Here is a 22,741-nt window from a genome sequence, read left to right as displayed (position 1 = left end):
CCTGTATGTGCAGCATTTTAGGGTAACTGCAGGATGTGTAACTCCACCTCCAGCAGCCTTTATTAGCCAACCCAGAACCTGGCTAATGTTAGTTCAACGCATGTTCTGTGCACAGAGATTCTTTCATTGGCTAAGCGCTGAGCTGATACTTTAAGCGAATGAGTGAAAGGCAGGATTGGGAATTAAATGGAATTACAAAGAACACTTACCTGTGACCCTCGCGTTAAAACGTGTAAAAACTGAATCCCAAAAACTCTTGCTAATTCACTAGTTCTTCCAATGAGGTCCAACTGGTCTAGTAACTTAAGCGTTCCATGGACACGGCTCATGTAATGATCAGTCATCCTCCATCTTAAAAATATATGATATTTAATTTTAATATTTACCATTAAATATAGCCATTATGTAAAGACAATTGTATAAAGAAATACATTTTTGCTTCTTTCATAATTTATAACATGACATCAGGAATGGACAAGCATAAGATGTGAATGAAAAGATTTGGTGCCGCTTCACAGGCTTCTACCACAGGCTGCTCAGTTGGCCTGCTAAGCACTATGATTGGATCCAAGATGGTGGATGTTCCTGTACTGGAGAGGGGTCTGCGACTTTTACAGGCATACTCTGATGACATCAGCGCCAAATTCATGGAAAAGTTAAAACAGAGAAGTTCCCTGATTTAAAGGTCACATGGGACTTGGGCCTGTTTTGACCTTCACACTGAAGATTGAGTCTCCCACTTCAGTGCTGACTCAGTGACTGGAAAGGAGAAGGTTGGTGGTCCTGGAGTGCCGGTACGGTGTTCACCATGTGTATGATGATTTTTACAGAATAGAGGCCTAAGCTGACAGGAACTCTATATCATGATGGCTATGCTTTCTTGATGGATTCTAGAGATTTTCTCATACTGTCCTTTCCTGCTACTCCTGTGGCTTCAATTGTTTTCTTTTTATATATTTCAACTATTAATTGAGCACTAAAATGTGGCACCAAACTCTTGAGATGTATCACATCATCTTCTTGACACTATACTCATGCTTTCATGTCTCGCTGGTTTCATGTCTTTACCGCACTAAGATGTTACTGCACAGCTAAAATAAAAATTAAAAATAATGTAACAGATCCCCTACACTCCAGCTGAGTATGTCTGCTGAAGAGTCTCCCTAGTCCGGTAGAGTGAAACTGTACTATAGCCTTTGCATCCGCAAACATCAGCCAAGACTTGATGAAGGGTGAATCAAGTGGTTTATTCAAGCAAAAGATACAGGTATTTATACAAGGATCCCCAGCATGGGGTCTCTATTCATTCGTTACTCCAGCTGGCTCTAAGGGCTGAAAGAGGCCATAACAAAGGGCTGGTAGGGCAATTGTGGGAGAGGGTGTACCGGGAGGGAACAAGAGTAATGGATAGTCTTTATAGGAATAGTTTGTTACAAATAAGAAAGATAAAATAGAAAATGTGACAGCTGATATTTCACAACGGTATGGACAGTACCCAGACAAACAGAAAAAAATATATAATTTTTTTTTAATAAAAAATGTTTATATGCAGAAAGTCGGTATTACCTGTACACATCTGTTCTATTATCAAACCAGTCTGACAGCGTTCGAAAACTAAATAAGGGGTATCTCTGATGAAGAACATGGAAGGCCACATTTTCAAAGGTATAATTAGTTAAAGCCACCTGGAAAACACAAGAGTGAGATATACATGAAGAAATCGAAATCCACCGTTGATAGAAATTGTCACTTAAACTTTCCCAAAATTCTAATGAACACTAAAAATATTTCAGTCTGATTTTTTTCATACCAACTAAACAAACATTTTAGAGCAAACACTGTGGAAACGCCTACAGTATGAAACCACACTATTACAAATTTACTCTATCATATCCATGAGCATATCATCAACATCTTTCAACGTTTTTTTTTTTGTACAAAGAACAAGACATTTGTGAAACAATTTCTATGTATTGTTTTAAGTAGTGTAGTCAAGTACTTTTATTGTTAAGATAATGGTTTTATTTCAATGCATGATTGAACATGGAACAAAGGGTGGATTTTTTTTTAATGCAAAAGGATTAAAATATACCTAAATAAAGACTGTTGTGTGATGTGTGCTTCCAAGGGACACTTTAGGTACGGTCTCACTGATTGGAATATCATGCGTGGAGATCCGCTGTGCGGTCTCTCCATTCACTGTTAAACCATTGTTGAGCAGTTTAACGTGCAATGAGTTTCTATGGCTGCCCACAGCCTGATCCCAGCTATAGGTATGACTGAGGTAAAGGTTACACATTTCCTTCTGGCCATATCAAATCATACCTGCAATGGTGACTGTGGGCTGAAAGCAGTCAGCTGACACTCAGGCAATCATAGCCTCCCATTGATGCTCTGGCTAATGCTTCCTCGTTAGCCGAGGGAGGATAGAGGGGAAGGCTGCTAGAGAGTCTTATTTAGCAATAAAATGTAAACGGTTTACAGCTGAATGCAACAATGCACTATGGAACCACAGATACTACAACCACTTCAATGAGATGAACAAGTTACAGTATTGCTTTAAAATAACACTATAGTGTTCCTCTGCCCAGACAATTAAAGGGTTAAAAACCCTTTAAACACATACCCGATTCCATTGCTGAAGCCATTGGAGCACCCAATGCGCCTGCGCAAATGCTATGGGGATTTGCAAGGCTTGAAGGCCTCATGCAAAGTGTGAGGATGCCCAGCGTCATTTCAGGGAGTTAAACTGTGTGTATTTTTTGTTTTAGACTGCAGGGTTAGAGGACAAGGACAGTGCACCCAGACCCCCATGGTGAGATGAAATGGTTTGGGGGCCTATAGTGTCCCTTTAAGCAGACTTGAAATGTCTCTGACAAACCTGGCTTAAATAAATTTTGCACGGAGCTGCACACTACCAGAAAATAGTGCATGTTTCCATTACCCCTCTTCAGCAGGATGAAGACCTGATGAAAGTGATATTCAAGAAAAAAAACCACTATGAAAATAAGTTGCGGTGATTGTATGCTCGAGGAGATGCATTTTTGCAACTTAGATACCCGTGATGTCCTTTTCATTTATTTCTGTAATAATTTTTTTGCCCTCCAATCTCTGTGTGCCAAGTCCTAGAACAATGTAGGAGTAGATGTGTGGCACCAGGAACTCTGAGAAATTCTTTAGTATCTAACAGTAAACTGTGAACTTATCTGGATTTCATTCTACCATGTAAAATGAAAACGCAAAATGTAAAAATGTCATGCAATTTAATAAACTGTCTTCAAGTAAACGGTCATCTCCAAAATAATTGGCACATTTGATAAAATGAGCAAGGAAGCCTGTAAAAACACAGGTAATGGGTTATTTTTTATTTTCTCCCACCACGAATAGGTCTTATACCCAATTAAATGGAATCAATTAAAATTACGTCTCAAAAAATAAAATAAAAATAGAAATGCAAGATAAAACAGATCTTCTTGACAGCCACTAGGAGGCGCTTTTGCACTCCTAACAGAATTTGACTCTTTGTTGAAAGTCATCAAATGCTGATCATAGGGAAGCACGTGATTAAAGCTGAGAAGACAAGAAAGCAATGCCTGCTGGATAAAGTCAAGGGAGGAGGATTCGGATGCATCACCTAAGGATGCTGGGCAAGAAGGAAATCTGAAATTTAATAAACACTAAATTGCAACATATAATTTTTATTTAAAAAATTCTTTATTTTTTGTTTTGCATACGTATGAGACAAGCTTGTGATGCCACGACAGCAGACAGGCATTTCAAAAGGCATAATACTGTGGCATGTGGTTGAACTGCACATTTTTCAGTAATAAACAGAATAATGTAAGCAATGTCATTTATCGTGAAGGCAAGAGGATTAAGACATACTGCGTTATCTGACATTAATGTAATCAAAGAGAAGAAGGTAAGGTAACACGCTCAACTATGATAATTCTATAGCATAGTAGCCGCTGGGTATTATTCCCGGGGTCGACTATCATGCCTATCCTTAGCCAAAATATATCTGCAGCAGAAAGAAGAATAACTTCTAAGTAGGCTGGTGGTCTGGGATATATGCCTGGCTATTTTATTAAAATATGAGGGTACAAGAACACATAACAATAACCATAAAAATCATATTAAAAATGAACTTGGAGCCATTAGCCACGGGTTGTGCGTTACGGTAGTGTGTCATAACAATGGCGAGTAGTGTAAGCCCCCTTGGTATTTCACGTCTGCCAGCCGATGCCCACCCTGGAGGCCTGATATGTCAGCCCGATTTGGAGGTGCAGCTTCAGTGGAATGCTGTTGTGCATTGGGTCGTTCGGTAGGCACTTACAAGCGTTTGCCATTCCTTTGCAATAGGTGTTAGGCCAGAACGATTCTCCGCGGCTTTCCTTACAGGGCTGCGGGTGCAGAGCGTCCCCTTTCCTCCCATGTGGGAAGCGGTGCAAGGCTCTCCGACTGCATCGTGGACGCAATCTCTGGCGACTGTGTCTAGCGGCTCTCTGCCCGCGGGGATGTTGTGTTGCTGCCATACTCCTGGTGGGTCTCTGCCCAGGTGGACGTGCGTGTTTGGTTGCCGCTATGTCTCCTCTCCATGCCGCCTCCAAGTCTCCTGTTCTGTCCGAGCATCCAGAGCCGCCATTCTCGAGCGGGCCTGCAGTTTCGCCCAGAAGGGCTCGAAGACGGCATCCAGTGCAGCCATGGACGCCAGAGGTAACAGAGTCGGGTACTGTTTGCCCTGCAGGGCCGGACCATGTGCGTCGGCCACCTTGTGTAGCCAGACCTCGAAAGAGGAGCGTTGCTACTCACTCAGGTATGTCTTGCAGGAGCTGTGTTTGGAACCCCAGCGGGGATCAGGATAACCCCCGCTGGCAAGGGAGGGGGGGGGAGGGAGAATGTGGCCCAGTCGTGTCGAGACCGCGGTCGTGTCGAGATTAAGGCGGGAGATCAGATAGCAGTCCGCAAGGAGCATCAGGCCCCTCAAACGTTAAGCAAAGCGTGTCAAGTTGGTGTAGGAGATTGTCAATGTTGTCTCCATAAGTCATGAGGCGATTTCAGCTGCTCAAACTAATTATTTCTCAGTTTATGAGCTTATATCACAGGATTATCTGAGGAGCTCCCTCAGCCCACGTCCCGCTTGCTTGGCGGTCAGGTGTCTCTTCCCACCCAAATATAATAATTTTAATTAACATTTACAATAGTCTGATGTTACCAATAAGAATCCTTTGCAAAATTCTGAGTAAAATATTTTGAAAAACGCATTATTTTGTTGTATGTGTTCCATCTGAGAACACCTCATTACTAGTTTATGATTTTTTTTTATTTTTTATATTTAATATGCAGCATTTTTGCTCATTTTTCTTGTCAATAATGTTGGAGGTGACTGCACATAGACTCCTTTTGGGTATAAAATTAGAAGCATTTTTTTTTCCCAATTAAATAAATGTTAATTTTTCGTAGTGTTTTTTTTTTTTTTTTGCATTACCTCGCTTTTCATCATCCTCCAAATATTGAGAACAATGCGGCCAACTACATTTATTTCACTCATAGTGTCAGCACCATATTCATCCTTTTCAGCTGTAAATCTGTTATCAGTATTATCATCTACAAAACAAAGAATATTACATTAAAAAATTCAGCATTATTTCTTAAAACAGAATCCGATTACAAAAGTATTTATTTGAAATACTTAAATGATCATGTCAACAAGATACCATTAGCACTTTAAATCAGGCAGTTTAGTCATTGCAATGCTGAAACAGGACAGAATAGGCTATTTTATTTTAAAATATTTTATTTAGAGAAATATAATAAGTGTGGCATTCACAAATTTCCCATTTTAAATGAGCAGGATTAAGACTTTTTGGTTTATATGTTTTGCCATGACATTATTTGGAGAAAGTTAAAAGAACAAACGAAAATCGAAGATGAACTAAGTATGCTCTCTTTTTTTCCAGTCGTATCTGTGAAGGCACAATAATACATGTTAAAAAGTAAAATTGGCGCAACGTCAGGGAAAACAAATTTGCGCTGTCCAGTTTCAAAATATTTGTATCATGATATTATGGGGGGTTGGCCCACTATAACCCTGGTCAAGTAGGAATCTGTAAATTCAAGGGTGGATTTATTTTGGATTGGGTAGAGCCTAGTGACTTGATATAAGGTTGCTAGGTAAGAAAATGTTTTTTGTCAATGTCCTTTTATTAATTAATTGAGGCTTCTATCCATGGAAGGGAATAGGAAAAGAAGGATATTTTCTTATTTTTAGCAAGAGGGAGAGGGGCTGATCCAGTGATATAATATACTTTTACATGCTGCAGCAAGGAGAAATGAACTGATTTAGCCGTTAGTCTCGTTACAAAATGTCCGACTTCAGATTGTTTAAATCCCCTTACATTCCCAAAAGCAGTAATAAAGGTCTCCTCTGTCTGTCCCACATTTCAAACAACTATCCGGGTTATATGCTGGTATTTTAAAATGTAAACATGCAACCCAAGTAATAAATGGTATTCGTAGACTGATAATCTTCAGAAGACAACATTTACTTTCCCATGGTGACAACAGTGATTAAATATAGAATGTGTACTAATTAAGCATTTTAAAGGGAGAGCTAATCAACTGGATATTTCAATTTAAATGACAGCAACTATTTCAAAAGGAATGCACTTGATCATTAATATTAGCATTACAGTCTATAGGTGTAGATGATGTGGACATTTGTGGGCTGAATACTTGGTCTATATACAAGTAAAAGTTGAATGGTTTTAATGTCCTCTGAAAATCCATGGCACACACACAGATAACTTTAAAGATACAGCAAGAACCTTTTTGAGACAATTATTGACAAAATATTGTTCTGATTCTTGGTATGTTTTCTTTGTATTCAAGCTTGCTGTCGGCAAACCCACCTGGTATTCTGGACATTTGCTGGCAGAGATTCACATTTAGAGCGGACGCCCTCTGCAGCAGATACCCCCATGAGTGCATCTGAACTTCATATCCGATTAATATATCAGGATCATACCTAAGTTAAGAGGGAAAAGAAATAGGATTTTTAATGAATCTTTAGATTTCAGAAATGAGTAAGCCAAAATGCCATGTAAGGTCTTATTGTGGGTAGATGACAACACGCCATACCGTGGATGTCTATAAGAGACAGTATGCTTTATTGGAGGAGTGCCCAAAAGGTAGATCCCAGATGTTATAGAATTGCAACTCCCATGATGCTTTGCATGCACTTAGACTGCCGTAGCATCATGGAAGCTGTAGTTTAAAACCATATGGGGATCTACCTTTTGGGCAACCTTGGTTTATGGTATGGCATGGGTTACCATGAGGATTTAACATTTGCAGGGTTTATTTCTTTGCAGGTTTAAAAATAAAAATATATAATAATGAGGGTTCCCCAAGGTGCACAAGTTAAAATAGAAAAAAAACTTTATAGCTTACAGAAATATCAAAACATTTATTTTATAATTCCTGGGAATGGTGCTACCTCAGGGAAATGGAACCTCAAGTTTTTAAATGGCAAACCCATTAATAGTGTTTAACAACAACATACATGTTTAAAGTATAGGATATATATTTTGAAGACGCTTAGCCTAGACACATACGTTATGCAACAATTACTACAACCAAAATAACTTTATCCAAGATGGTGTCCACATTTGCTAAATATCAGCACATAATTACAATAAAGTAAGGAGGGTAACGACTTGGATTACAAATCACCTTCTGATCAGATACAACAACTTCTCAAACAGTTCTTTTTCATCTGCTGCATATGTGACCTCAAATCCTGCAATACCAGACCTGGTGAGTAATGGAGCCGATCTTCTGTCTGCAGGGGGCGGGGAACAAAACACAAGGAACTTAGTTATGGACCACTTTTCTCCGAAGTAGTACATAAATGTCAGAGCTATGGAAGGTGTACCTTCACTAGTTGTGGTGTCTTGACTAATCACAATGGCACCAGTAATCTCTGTTTTGTTAGTGTATGGCAGCAAAGAGTCTGAAGAGATGCAGAAGAACAAAGCACAGATGGGATCAAATTCAGGATCGGGCTCCAAGTCTCGGCGTGTTCTTGCATGCAATTCCATGCACATCAATGTCAGGTGTTGCACCTACAGAAAAGAGACAGAAGAGATTTGCTCAGCCTGTCCGCATTGATTACCTCTAATAGGCAGAAAATGTTTAACCTCTCACCCACAGCATAGATGTTAACAATGAACAGTCACTCTTCAAGTCAACAGATATTTCAATATTAACAAATATCTTCAACTGCTCTCTTTCTTCTGACATTGCCACGCTCACCTTAAACAGGCTAGCGTCGTAACTGTCCTTCTTCCTTTTCCAACGACTGTCCTACAACCCTGCTTCCCTTTTCCTCAAAGCTTCGGGAATGACTTGTCTTTAGCTGCCTGGCTTGCTTTCTCAATTACAACTCTCTCATTGACCCTCTTCAATATGGCTGCCACAAAAACCAATGATCAAAGCACGACTAAATCCAAACCTATGCTAGTTCTTCTTGACGGTTCTGCTGCCTTTGACCCTTTTGATCATGTCCTCCTCCTTTAAACTCTTCAATCCCTCGGTCTCTGAAACACTGTACTTTCATGGTTCTCACCCTACTGCTCAATGTTCCCAATATTCATTCAGTATATCCTTTCATAATGACACCACCTCTACTTGTCCTGTCTTGGTTGGAGTCCCCAAGACTGTTCTTGGTCCCCTTTTGTTTACTTTTTACCCTGCCTCTCTTGGCAAACATTAATTCCTTTGGATTCTCATACCATCTGTATGCCAATGACACCCAGATATATCTCTTCTAGAACGTGTCGCCGCTTCCTTTCTTCCATCTCTGATTGGATGGCCTCCTGCTTTTTGAAACTTAATCTCTGTGAAATGCAGCTTCTTATTTTTCCTCAGCATAATACTGATCCTCTTTCGTTCTCACTGCTAATTAATTGTATCCACATCAGCACGTCCTTACAAGCTAGCGGTCATGGTGTTAGGTTTCATTCTGGCTTCACCTTTACAACTCATGACCAGTCTATTGCCACATCCTGCCGATTCCACATTAAAAATATCTTACGCAAGATGTTGCTAAGGAGCTTGTTCATGCTCTAGCAATTCATGCATTGATTACTGTAATTCTCTCCAGAAACCATACCGCTATGTAATGAATGCTGCCGACATGCTGATTTTTTTTTTCTCCTGTCGCGATTCTCACACCTTGCCCCTTTAACAAGCCTTACATAGGCTTTCTGTACCCTGTAGGAGTCAATTCAAATTACCAACCCTTACCTATAATGTGTAGCCCGTTAAATGTCTTCCCTAATTCATCCTGTACACTGCTCGCGAACTTAATGCCAACTCGCGCTTGCATGTCTTTACACAGACAGCTCCTTTCCTTTGGAACAGCCTGCCTATGCCAGACTCTCCCCTAATCTTTAATCATTTAAGAAGTCCATCAAAATCAAACTCTTTAGAAAAGCTTACGGCCTCCCAGTAAATTCTATTTCACAAACCTGTCTCTTGCACTCTATTAAAAGGCCACATTGCATTGTTAGCTTTCAGTTTTGCTACTTTCCCATTTTGTAGCTTTGTTAATATCCCCATCGATTTTTGTGTTCTTATACCCCTCCTCCGCTAGACAGTAAGCTTGTTTGAGCAGCATCCTCATCAACCTATTGTTCTGGTAACATTTTATAATTGTCTCATTTATTGCTAAATTTCCCACTTGATAATCTTGTAAATCTGTTTAATCATTTAACAGTAAAATCATGGTACCGTAAATTGACAAGAGAGTTCCCAAATTTTGACCACAATTGCAGAAATGGAAGACTAGAGTTGGGTATTTTGGCCTATTTTCAATCTCATCCCAAATCTCTGTAAGGAACACTCTGGGCACAAACAACCGCTGCAGTCAGTACAGAGGGAAAGGGGGCAGATAATAAGAGAACAGCAATTGGATGCGGGATCGAGTCACACAAATCAAGAAGACGTGTGGGAAAGGAAACTTAAAAAGCTGACCATAAACATCACTTAAGTTGTGCGGGCTACCATAGTGTCTCTTTAACCCCTTAAGGACACATGACATGTGTGACACGTCATGATTCCCTTTTATTCCAGAAGTTTGGTCCTTAAGGGGTTAAGTAAATAAATTGTCATGGTCTTTTAAAAAAAGAAAAAGGAAGAAAAAAAAATAGACTGACACAATGCAATGAAAAGATAAAGTGGAGAAAAATAGGTTTTATGGAAACCATTTTACCTAGAAACTGCCTTGACTACAGATTATCCAGCCTAGATAAAATCCTGGCAAAACTCATGTGTGGGACAGTTACCTCGTGTAAGGCTTTTGCTTCCTGCAGGTTCTGTGCACTGACTTTAAAGCCATATGAATTATTCAGAGATGGCCCCTCAATCTGGGAAGTCTCTTTTTTCACACGTGCCATGGCAGAGAACTGATTCTGTAGAAACAAATATAATTGAAACATCACAAACAAGGAGATAACTTGGATTTACATAGCTGCATCATTCCAGAACATTAATTAAAGAATGCAGCATACAACAGAAGGGGTTACTAATTTGAAGTCACTCTAGTGACATGCTCTGAGCCAGAAGCATAGATTAACATAAGCAATTGTACATTTAGATTGTTGATGTCCTGCCCAAAAGTTTGTTCTGCTCTCTAAGTTTAACGTATTCAAAGACTGGTTTAACTCCTACAATATGCACAATTATATTCTGAAGCAGAACTCTAGGCAATATAACAAACTACAATATAAAAAAGGTCTCTCCTCGGTATTCAGATTGTCCCCCTATTCAGCCACACTACTAATGCAGAAATGACACTTTTGCATAATGAATGGAAACCTGTCAAATCTGGATGGCATCGACAGGATAAGAGTGCTGGTATTAGCCTGGTTTTTATGCAGTTGGTTACCACCAATGACTTATCTCACCTTGATATGATACATTTTACCCACAAATATCCATAACTACCTAGTTACCTCTCAAAATAACCACATTTCCTACCAATAAAGTACTCTTCACAGACATCTAATTACTGTTCTACTGATCTGGAGAAAAAAAAAAAGCAGACAATGTATTTAAAAGTGGAATTTAGAGACATTTGAGGAATTTGGCACTCATACTTCCTGTTAAACCATGTCACCTAATATAATTAGTTGATAGAGCTACCGGATTCACAAAGTGCTAAGTAGCAGTGTGAATCATTTGTAATCCAGAAAAAAAAAGATTAGAAAATTCCAGGGGTCTGAATACTTTGCAAGGCATTGTATATTGATGCTACAACTGGTATAGTAGCTAATCAACTAGCAGTTAGTTTAGAAAGTAAAATCTGCAATTTGAGAAATCATTTTACTTTTTTTGCAGCATTTTATTTTATGTTTTTAATATTCTAGGCCACTTTTTTCTTTTTAGCACGCACGCAAACAAAAAAAAAACTTGGCTGATGAACTCCCCTCGCAGAACGTATTAAAGGAATATGTAGTACAGCACTTAATAGCAGCTGCACTGTTTCATTAACAGTTTTGTAAAAGGACTTACATGGACATGACTGGGGCTTACTATGAAAGATTGTCTGGAGGACTTAAGACTTTTATGTAGCCAAACCCCGCACAAGTACTTAAATGGACTTCAGGAACCATCAGCATTCTCCCATGACATCTCTCTGTGAGGTGCTGTTTTTTTTTTTTTATAATGCCTGCAGTTCCAAAACCCTGCAGTGACATTGGACCAGCTCTCACTAACACCCATGCAACCATGGCTATATGAAGACAATGACACACACAAACATATGTTTGCAACAAAGAAGAACAACTTTATTGAGAAGTTATAGTGTAGCAACTGACACACATGAGGAAAAAGCAATCAAACACAGTTAGAAAATAACCACCCCAAATCCTATTGGAAGAATAGCGTGCTCGGCCAGACGTTTTACATTTCTTCTAGGGTGCCCTAAATAAAAAAAATTTTGTAAAAGAGGCACTCAAATCTGTTTAATATGACTATCTTAAAGCACATTTTATGTATTTAGCTATTGGCAAAAAAAAATAAATGGCTGACAGATGGTGTCGTAACAAGCTCAAAGTGACTAGCATTTAGAATGCTCAATTAGGCTGAGCCACCCCCTTTCTCATACCCACTACCAGAAATACAATATGTTCTATTTTAAGACCGGTCTATTTTTATTATCTAGTTCAACCTTCAGTCAATACTATTAGTATATAGTTTTCTAATTTTATTGTACAAGGCATACACTTTTATTATGCCATCATGAAACACATATCTTGCTTTTATCTTGTATTTATACACAAAGTAAAGGGTTTCTAAAGGGTTTCTCTAATCTCCATAACCACTTCTGCTTTTAGAATTCGTTTCTCCATTAGCCAACAGATTTTGCAAATTTGCACAGAATTGACATTAGCTACTGAAGTTCAATGTTTTATGTTACAGTAATCCTTGCCCTGCTGGTCTCCACTCCTTCTTAAAGGGACACTATAGGCACCCAGACCACTTTAGCTCATTCAGTGTCCCTATTGCACTTAGTGCTGCAATTGTAAACATGAGCATGAGAACCTCCAGCGTCACATTTTTTTTCCCATAGGAAAGCATTGATTCAATGCTTTCCTACTGGGAGGTCTAACGTGTGCGTGACATTTGCCGCGCTTGCGCATTAGCACCAATTCGTTGTGGGATGGAGGAGGAGGCAGAGCCACGACTCAGCACAGAGGGACTGGGGTAAGGTAAGTAAAGGGATTTAACCCTTTATTCACCTGGAGCGGATGGGGCGAGGGAGGCACAGGGAACTATAGTGCCAGGAATACAGCTTTGTATTCCTGACACTTACTTATAGTATCCCTTTAAAAATAGGAAGTTTTGACTCACCTCTGTTTCAGGGGTGAGACTAAGTTTTTGCCACAGCCCGTTCCTCCTCCCTCAAGGGGGATGGATGTCACAGAGACAGTTGAAGGGAGGGTGCAACCATTGGCTGCCTGTCGCTAGCATGCCTTGTGTGCGGACATCAGAAATCCAATACGCACATAGCTAACATTAACTAGCTAATATCGCCCCAATAACATCTCCTCAGGTAGCAGAGGGGATAAGCTCTGTATGTACAGTGTTTCATAGCGAAAATCTGCACATACAGACTCCTGGCACCATAATCACTTCAAATTCAAACTGCTTGAAGTAACCCTTTAAAGTCCAAATATCAAGTGAACACTTGTGGATAGACAAACGACTATCTAGATAGACAAAGGCATCCATTCTCTCTACAGGAGTTCCAAACTTACGAACAATTTTTAGTGTGATAGTTGTGTCATGAGACTAGAGTTGCTAGATCAACTATGTGTTTTTCTGGATACACATGAAATTTGCTGTCCCACATTACACTGAACTTAGATGCAGCAAGGAGTAAATCAGTTCACAGACCACAGAGGAATCCCAAGGAAAATATCCGAGTAGTCATTTGAGGTCTCTCCTGCAGCATGTAAAGTACTACATGAGCAGCACATTATATCTGCAATTACACGTGAGCAAGAAATTCCAAGCAACATTAAGTGAGAATGAAAAACGAAGAGTGAAATGCAGTATAAATGATCCATCTTTAGAAAAATCCTTCCTGTAATGTACCACTTACACATTAAGCATGGTACAGGAGCAGCTTTACAAAGTTATTTACCGTCAAAACTCAAATGTCTCCCCATGAACAGCTTAAACTATTCTGAAAAGTATCAGGAACTTTGAGGAGAAACTTCCCAAAAAGACATACACGAGTAGAAAAAGACTTAAGGAATCATATTACTGAAGTGGTTATGATGTAAACAACTTGTTACTGCATCCTTTTCCCCCAAAAAATGTTTCATTCTTGAGATGAATTATTTTTGTATGGCTGGAATGCTTTTTTCCTGACTGTCAATAGTTTCATGCTAATTCTATGTCAGGTGTCAGTGCACACAGCACGTGCCTTGGTCTGTTGTTCTACAGAGAAAAGGCAGTGGTTACATTGCTGTCTAGGGAATGATCCAATGCATCTTAACAAGGAGATGCTGATTGGAACAGGGCGTAGTTTTACCGTGCATGCGCAACAGCCTCCCAATGCTTTCCTATGAGAAAGCATTTGATTGGCTGAGATTGTCAAGAGGCAGAGCTTGTGCAGAGTTTGTGCAGGTATGAAGAGACGTTTTATACATTTGTAATAAGAGTGGGCCGGGGACCCAACGTGTTTTTAAGACTTTTGGGTCAGGAATACATGTTTCTTTAAATGGATTGACAGCTACTAGTGCAGGGCTTGACAAATTTGCTTGGAATCTAGGAGCCAGCAAATTCAGTTAGGAGCAAGGCTTTTCAAAGTAAAATATGCAATTCTTAAAGAGACGCTATGGTCACCAGAACCACTGCAGCTTAATGTAGTTGTTCTTGTGTCTATAACCTGTCCCTGCACACTTTTCAATGTAAACCCTGCTTTTTCAGAAAAAAGGCAGTATTTACATTGTTGCTTAGTAACACTTATAGTGACAGTCACTAAGACTGCCTCTAGAGTGCACCCTACGCACCTACGTTTAGTGTCGCAATGCTACGCGTGGAGGCGCTGAATTTTTCCCATAGAAATGCATTGATTCCATTAATCTCTATGAGGTGATGCGGATTGGTGTTTTGCCACACATGCACAATAGCCTCCCAATGCTTTCCTATTGGAAAGCATTGGATTGGCTGAGTTCATCAAGATTGATGATCACAGTCATGGAAACAGGGCCAGCTGCTGCGAGACCAGCACCGTGTGAGGGGAAAAAGGAGAGTAAAAACCCCTTTCCTTTGTGATTGGAGGGGTACCGGTCACCTAAACACACACACACTCACTGACAAACGCATGCACTCACTGACAGACAGAGGCACACTGACAGACACACATTTACACCTTAATGTGACCACCAAGCCTCCTTACCTTTTGGGAGAGCTTGAGTAGTTCGGCTTTCCCCGTGGTTCAGTGGGGCTTCAGTCTGCTCCATGGAACGCTGTTTAGTGATGCAGGGGGCCGAATTACGTCATATTACGGCTCCCGGCATCACTAGAGGGCGCGTGAGGGAGGTTACAGCTTCCTCGCGCGCCTGCCCGTTTGGCTTAATCTTCCAGGAGCCTTCTGCCCGTGCGCACATGCCTGCCCACCCACCCCCTCCCTCCCTCCCTCAGCTGGCTGGCCGACCGCACGGCAATGCTCTCCCTCAGCAGGCCAACAAACTGCATGCCCATGCTCTACCTGGGCTGACCGGCAAACGGCACTTTATGTACTTTCTCTAAAACTGCAATGATTTACATTGCAGGAGTAAGGGAAACAGGGGCACTGCACCCACACCACTCCAATTAACTGATGTGGTCTTGGTGCCTTTAGTTTCCCTTTAAGAGCCCAGTTTCCTCCTACGGCATATATAAACACTGCACATCAATGTAGGACTGGTTCATAATTGAAACGCAGAGACCGTTGCCTAGCTGTGTAGTTTAAAATGAGCACTTACCTTCATCTGAGTTGTTAAAAGTACCCTTCTTAGTTTGTCTGGGTTTCCTCTTCTTTTCTGACTTAATTTTTGGCATTTTGTTTCTATAAAAAGAAGAAAAAAAACCATTTGTAAATTCTAGACTTCAATGGAGAGAGGTCAGCTAGATTACATTTACAGTTTCAAAGAGATTTAAAGAGCCACTTTAAAGAATTCTAACTACTAAATGTGACAAAGAAACTGGGGCTCATCACTCCTACAGCCCAGTCCCTCACCTGACGCTCAACTAATGTGTAAATACATTTTCAAATTAGCTTGTCAACTTTGGACAGCATCATAGCTCAGAGAGCTGGAGTAGATTTACCCGGTAGTCTCAATCTGGTACTCCTATAGCGCTATCCAAGTTTTTTATTTTGCCAATTCTTAGGATGTCCTAGAAAAGTCCACAGAAACCGCAGCATTATTTCTGTCTATGTGAATGCTCTAAGTAGTGCTCTATTTATGGGCAGCCCTGGCTGGCAATCTTGCAGAGTTGCCTGTTAAAAAAGCCTATGCACTTTTGGCCTATGAGTTACAAAATGGTATTCCACAAGTCTAAACATATACTCAAAAGCTAAGAATTGCTGGATGAGGTACATGTGTATTTCAATCTATGCCTTTCCACTTGTATAGATCAAATACATGCACATACATATTATATTAATATAGAATTGTGTCTGTGCAGTATATCCAATATAAAGTGATGAGAAAAAAACAAAACCAAAAAAACATCAAAATCAAAGCGTTGGTATTCGATAAATTGGAGCTACGGTGGCTTGTTGACATTCTACATGTATACAATCCTCAGTGCCAGACATTCAATAGCTGTTATTTTACTTATGACTTGCTAAAACTAAAGCAAACTCCAACAAAAAATTTATTTTAAAGGCTAATCTGGATTGGTCTAGCATATTTTCTTGATTCTTCGACATCATGAAACAAATAAATATTTTGCTAGTATGTCTTGAAGGCTAGTGCAGACACTCTTGCTGAACCTTTAGCATTCAATAGCAGAAGAGCACTTGACTTATTTTGAGTAAAGTGAAAACATTTTCGGGTCTAGCAAGCTCATTTTGCAATATAGCAAAGCCATAAGTACAGAGTTAACAGATCAGGTACTAAAAACACGTAAAACACAGAATGCAAAATAACACTGATCTGGGAATAGAGGGCCATCAGATAAAGGTATTGTAAATTGCTGCTACTACTCTTTCATTATCTATGTGCTTACTGAACCAATGAAATAGTAATTCAATGATATCAGTACTGCATTTAATTGAATGACTATTTTTATATATATATATATATATATATATATATATATATATATATATATATATATATATACACAGTTATCACATATGTTCCTATCAGCAGAATTTTTTATTTTCATAAATGTCATAGAAGACCACATAAATGATCCTCAAAATTGTATCACACAAATTGTAAGCACAACTGTTCAGAGAGCTGGAATGTGAGTGGGCTGTACTAAAAGGCTTGTATTACATTCAAGGGACTTGCAAAAATATATTTAATCTTCTGCTGGAGTAGTACCTGTTTGTATTTTGCATATTTGTGCAGTTTCTAAATTTGTGCATTATTTGCATGGCTTTTGGTGCATTTTTAGTTTCAATTCACAACATCTTGAAATCTTTGTGAATATCCCTGCAGAGTAACTTCATTTAAAAACCTAGTTCTTTAATGAAGTTACGCTGAGGTTCCATTGAGCTGGAGGAATGCCAGTAAATTAACTGTAGAACATTTTGTCCAGTCCAGCATCCCAGTATTTTAGAGGACAACCATCCAAGCATGCAAGATGAAAAGAGCATTAGAGTATTTTCAGTCTCCCTCAGCATCTGTTTTTCTAGCTCCAAGCTGTCAAAGTCAATATTAGATATCTTTTGTGCAATAAAAAGGGACATTGTAAGCTGGTATTAAACCCACCTTTCTAATTAAATTCCTCCCTCCTTTTCTAATGCATTAGAAAGATAATAAACTAAAATACCACGCCAAAATAGGAAACAAAGTAAAAAAAAAACACAGCCTGACCCCAGCATTGACTTGCAAGGAGTGCTAATGTTCGGTTCTTGTGCACTAGATTGCCATGGACGAGCTCCCCCACTACAAGTAAATGTAAGCAAACTGGAGGGTGCTAATATAACTACAAAAAGAAAATATCAAACAAAAGAGCTATTTCAAAAATTGTGCTTTAAGATACCAGTTCGTGTTTTTATCCCCATATATTCTGTTTGATATGAGTTGCATACAGCAACAGCACAGAAACAGGTTTTCGAATAATTTTATTATTCTCAAGTGGTGATGTGATATGATGTTAGACTTTTATACAATGTAAATGTCAATTTACTGTAATATCTATGACTTTAGTTTACAAAGCTAAATTCCCCTCTTTTTGATGAGAATGTATTTGAATGTCCTGAGAGGAACTGATCCTTACAATGATAATCGCCACTCTCAGCACACGGATAATTTAGATCAGGGCTCGACAAATCCCAGTCGCCAGGTCGCCATGGCTACTAAGATTTTTGTCCTGGCACCGTGGAATTGCAGGCCCATTTAGCCCCCGAGGTGGTCGGCTGCCTATGAGTGTGGTCGGCCGGTCAGCTCAGGTAGAGTATGGGCATGCAGTCTGTTGGCTGGCCAACTGAGGGAGGGTCGGTGGGCGTGCGCATGGGCGGAAGGCTCCTGGAAGATTAAGCCAGACGCACGAGGGAGCTGTAACCTCCCTGCTCTGCTCCCTCTAGTGATGCCAGGGGCATCATTCCGGCCCCGGCATCACTAAACAGCTTTATATGGAGCAGAGCAGGGAGATGACTGAAGCCCCACTGGACCACAGTGAAAGCCGAACCACTCAAGCTCTCCCAAAAGGTAGGGAGGCTGGGTGGTAACATTAATGCACGAGTTTGTCTGAGTGAGTGAGTATGTGTGTGTGTTTGTGTGTTAAGGTGACCGCTACACCTCCAATCACAAAGGAAATGTTTTTTTACTCACCTTTTCCCCCCATGCTGTGCTAGTCTCGCAGCAGCTGGCCCAGCCTCCATTACTGTGATCATCAATCTCTTTTTTTTTTTTTTTTTTATTCTTTATTTTTAAGTGCATAAAGGATAACAAATGCAAATGCGTGTGCCATGCCCCGACAGCATGTACCCGCTATAGAGTAGTAAAACAACAGTGGCATGACAGTGAAGTACAATGCAAATTTTTTGGTTGTAGTAACGAGAAGACAATTTGTTTAAGCTTATAAAGTAGCGGTATAGGTCTAGAATCAGAGTATAATTGTCTAAGTGAGGGATGATACAAATGGCTCATACATGACGATCCCTATACCTGGCGATAGTTAAATTAAGCAGTTGGGGGGAGGAGGGGGTAAGCGAGCCAGCTGCGCACCTATGGTAGTTAGCTGCCGGAATTGTAATTATGGACACTTTAATGTGCTGTTCTTTGTACACTATAAGCAGATTATCTACTATGCGTCCCGATGTGGTGTGCAGTCTGGTTGCCTAGCTAGGCAGGCTGGTGCTGCTTAGGTAACTGGTCTAGGTTTGGAAACAATAGCAATATAGCATTACTCAGGATTATGCGTGTTTAAGCAATAACCATAGAAAATAAACAGTTTAAAGCAAGTCAAACTTAAGTGGTCTCGGTAATATTTAACGGAGAGTGGATATAGCTCAACATCTGATACCCCCTATATGTTCGTTACTCAAGTTCTGGCGTGTGTGTCCCTCTCGCCATCTAAGGAGATAACGTGAGTTACGCCACCTAGAAGCTGGGATGTGTCTATCTAGTGGTGAAGAATCTACGGGCCACTCCGATAGCCAAGCAACCCTGTTCCGATCAAGCGCTGTGGTACAAACTTTGGCCTTGCAACTTGTTGGCCTATATATTAGCACACCATTTAGGGCATAAATAAACTTCCCAGGGTGTTTCAAGGCCTAACAGGATGGGCATTAGAGTTTAGGGAGGCATGTGTATCGTTACCAATGTGTGATGCTGTATCTAATATGGTGATTGTATGAGAAAAGTCAAGACATATAAACAGACTTGAGTCCCGGTATAAGCGTGCAGAAGCACCATAACCTGAACAGCGAAGGTGGATCGCCCAGTGGTAGGAGAGTCTAGGATGTGGGGGACACATAGATGGCCACATGAGCTGAAGCTCTCCATGTCCGCATCAGGCTCGGTGACCGCTTGTGGTAAGTACATGTGGGCCTCAGTGTCAGGGTTCATGCCCCAATCAGGAGGTCCCCATAAGCTGGGGAGAGTCTCCAGTGTGTCAGGCTGTAGCTACGGTGTGCTTCAGATTTGTTATTGTCAGGGAATAGGTGAAAATTGTCCGTTGAATTGGAGCCCACTGGTTGTCGAGTGTGCCGCGTCGCGGTGGGGTGTATAGGGCCCACCGCCAGGAGTATTTTGTTCGGTCTGTGGATTAAATAACCAGGAAACAACAGTTGGGTAATAGTCCAGCGGCATGTTGAGCTGCTCTCCGAGAGTTTTGAGCCCCACAGGGTGGTTCATGGTGCCATGCAGGTAAGTGGGAGTGCTTGTAACCCCCGTTTAGGTGGTGATCGAGGCGTAGGCGTCTGGCGTATTTTTTCTTGGTACAAACGTGGCAATTCGTGCCGGGTCCCAGCTGCGGGTTAGGGAGGCATGGTCTTGGGATCTCTGTTGTGTCACTGGAGCAAGGATGTGAGAGGCCGGAGTGACCTGCGCCATTCGAGGGTGCCTCCGGACAGGTCGGCGTAAAAGGTTGTGATCATCAATCTTAATAATCACAGCCAATCCAATGCTTTCCAATAGGAAAGCATTGGGAGGCTATTGCGCATGTGTGGCAAAACGCCATGCTGCGCCAATCAGCATCTCCTCATAGAGATGAAGTGAACATCTATTTTATGTATTAATGCTATATACCAAAACTGGTTTTACAATAGTTCTCAAATGTGAGTTTATTGTATGCTGAAAGCTGTTTTATGTACCTGCTGAAAAAGGGGTTACTATTCTATATTTGTTTTATCTTAAGAAATGCATGTGCAATAATAGTGTCACAATTTGTCTATTTTGTGTTTTATTTGCACAGAATTCATTACTTCCTTTCTGCAATATCTAAAGGGCTGCAGAAACTAAGCATAGCTGATTTACATCTCAATTGGATCGAGATCGAGGGAATTTGGAGGCTAAGGCAACACCCTGGACTCTATGTCATGTTCCTCAAACCATTCCTGAAAATTTTTTGCGGTGTGGGCCAGGGCGCATTATTATGCTGAAAGAGACCACTTCAATCAGGGAACAACATTGCCAAAAAGGGGTGTACGTGATCTACAACAATCTCTAGGTAGGTGGTAAGTATCAGAGTAACATCTGCATGAATGCCAAGACCTGAGGTTTCCCAGCACAAAATTGCCAAGAGCATAACATTGCATCTGCTGGCCTGCTTTCTTCTCATAGTGCATCCTACTACTATCTCTCCCCCAGGTAAACAATGCACACGCAACAGGATATCCACCTGAACTAAAAGAAAACATAATTAACCAGACACGGCAACCTTCTTGCATTGCTACATGGTCCAGTTTTGACGCTCATGACCTCATTAACCCCTTAAGGACTGAGCCAAATGTACACGTTATAAACAAAACAAAACGTAAACAAAACCTGGCATTTGCGCTATAAGTCTGTCCAACCGTAATTCACCTCTTTCATATTAAATGCACCCCCCCTTATTATATATCATTTTATTCAGGGGAAACAGGGCTTTCATTTAATATCAAATATTTAGCTATGAAACATAATTTAATATGAAACAAATGGGAGAAAATAAGAATTTTTTTTAGTTCTACATGACATTTTAACTATCAATGTCATACTACTGTTAGCTTTTACTGCAATAAAATACACATATTTGTACTCAGCAAAGTCTCACGTGTAAAACAGTACCCCCTATGTACAGGTTTTAAGGTGTTTTGGGAAGTTACAGGGTCAAATATAGCACGTTACATTTGAAATTGAAATTCGCCAGATTGGTTACGTTGCCTTTGAGACTGTATAGTAGTCCAGGAATTAAATTTACACCCATAATGGCATACCAATTGCAATAGTAGACAACCCAAGATATTGCAAATGTGGTATGTCCAGTCTTTTTTAGTAGCCATTTGGTCACAAACACTGGCCAAAGTTAGAGTTAGTATTTGTTTGTGTGTGAAAAATGCAAAAAACGCCAATTTTGGCCAGTGTTTGTGACTAAGTGGCTACAAAAAAAAGACTGGACATACCCCGTTTGCAATACTTTGAGTTGTCTACTATTGCAAATGGTATGCCATCACAGGGGTAATTTTCATTCTTGGGCTACCATAGGGTCTCAAAGGCAACGTAACCAATCTGGCGAATTTTAATGTGAAAAAAATGAAACACAAGCCTTATATTTGACGCTGTAACTTTCCAAGACACCATAAAACCTGTACATGAGGGGTACTGTTGTACTCGGGAGACTTCGCTGAACACAAATATTTGTGTTTTAAAAACAGTAAAAAGTATCGCAGCAATAATATTATCCGTGTAAGTGCTGTTTGTGCGTGAAAAATGCAAAAAACATCACTTTTACTGGCGATATCATCGTTGTAATACATTTTACTGTTTTGAAACACTAATATTTGTGTTCAGCGAAGTCTCCCGTGTAGAACAGTACCCCCCCATGTACAGGTCTTGGAAAGTTATAGGGTTAAATATAGTGCTAGTAAATTAAATTCCCTATACTTTCGGCATGGGTTGTCAGCCAGGTCCCACTAATTAATTAAAAATATTACATAAATATATATATATATATAATTTTTTAAAAATATTTTTATTTATATATATATATATATAGGTATATATATATATATACATATATATATACGTATACATTTATGTATATAGATATATATATTATTTCGTTCTACGTGTATTTTGATATAAATATATATATTTATGGGCTGACTGAGCATTTGGACAGCACCTTCCAGGACTGAATGGCACACACCTGGCTAGAGATGGGCTCCTGATCTTCTACCACAGCAGGGACACTGCTTTCCACTGACATCTCTGGTGCAATCTTTTTTGCCGTATGTCTGTCAGCCTCTGTCATGTCTGTTTCCTCCAGTATATCCTGGTAGCGGGGATCATACCGC

At 40.2% G+C, this 22,741-nt stretch overlaps 1 protein-coding gene across 1 annotated transcript in view; it reads right to left on the bottom strand.

Moving 5' to 3' along the window:
- The window catches only part of REV3L (REV3 like, DNA directed polymerase zeta catalytic subunit), a 185,774-nt gene that overhangs the window by 19,280 nt on the left and 143,753 nt on the right, over positions 1 to 22,741 (bottom strand). Inside the window, exons 15-22 of the mRNA XM_063443510.1 lie at positions 15,546 to 15,628; positions 10,350 to 10,475; positions 7,937 to 8,126; positions 7,735 to 7,843; positions 6,912 to 7,027; positions 5,489 to 5,607; positions 1,567 to 1,685; positions 210 to 351 (exon numbers count right to left, since the gene is read on the bottom strand). Of these exons, the coding sequence (XP_063299580.1) occupies positions 210 to 351; positions 1,567 to 1,685; positions 5,489 to 5,607; positions 6,912 to 7,027; positions 7,735 to 7,843; positions 7,937 to 8,126; positions 10,350 to 10,475; positions 15,546 to 15,628 (1,004 nt within the window). The remainder of the gene's footprint in view (positions 1 to 209; positions 352 to 1,566; positions 1,686 to 5,488; positions 5,608 to 6,911; positions 7,028 to 7,734; positions 7,844 to 7,936; positions 8,127 to 10,349; positions 10,476 to 15,545; positions 15,629 to 22,741) is intronic.

This window comes from Pelobates fuscus, chromosome 2 (assembly GCF_036172605.1).
Source record: "Pelobates fuscus isolate aPelFus1 chromosome 2, aPelFus1.pri, whole genome shotgun sequence".
NCBI lineage: Eukaryota > Metazoa > Chordata > Amphibia > Anura > Pelobatidae > Pelobates > Pelobates fuscus.
The sequence above is the reverse complement of the archived record's forward strand: the minus strand, read 5'-3'. Positions and strand labels throughout refer to the sequence as shown.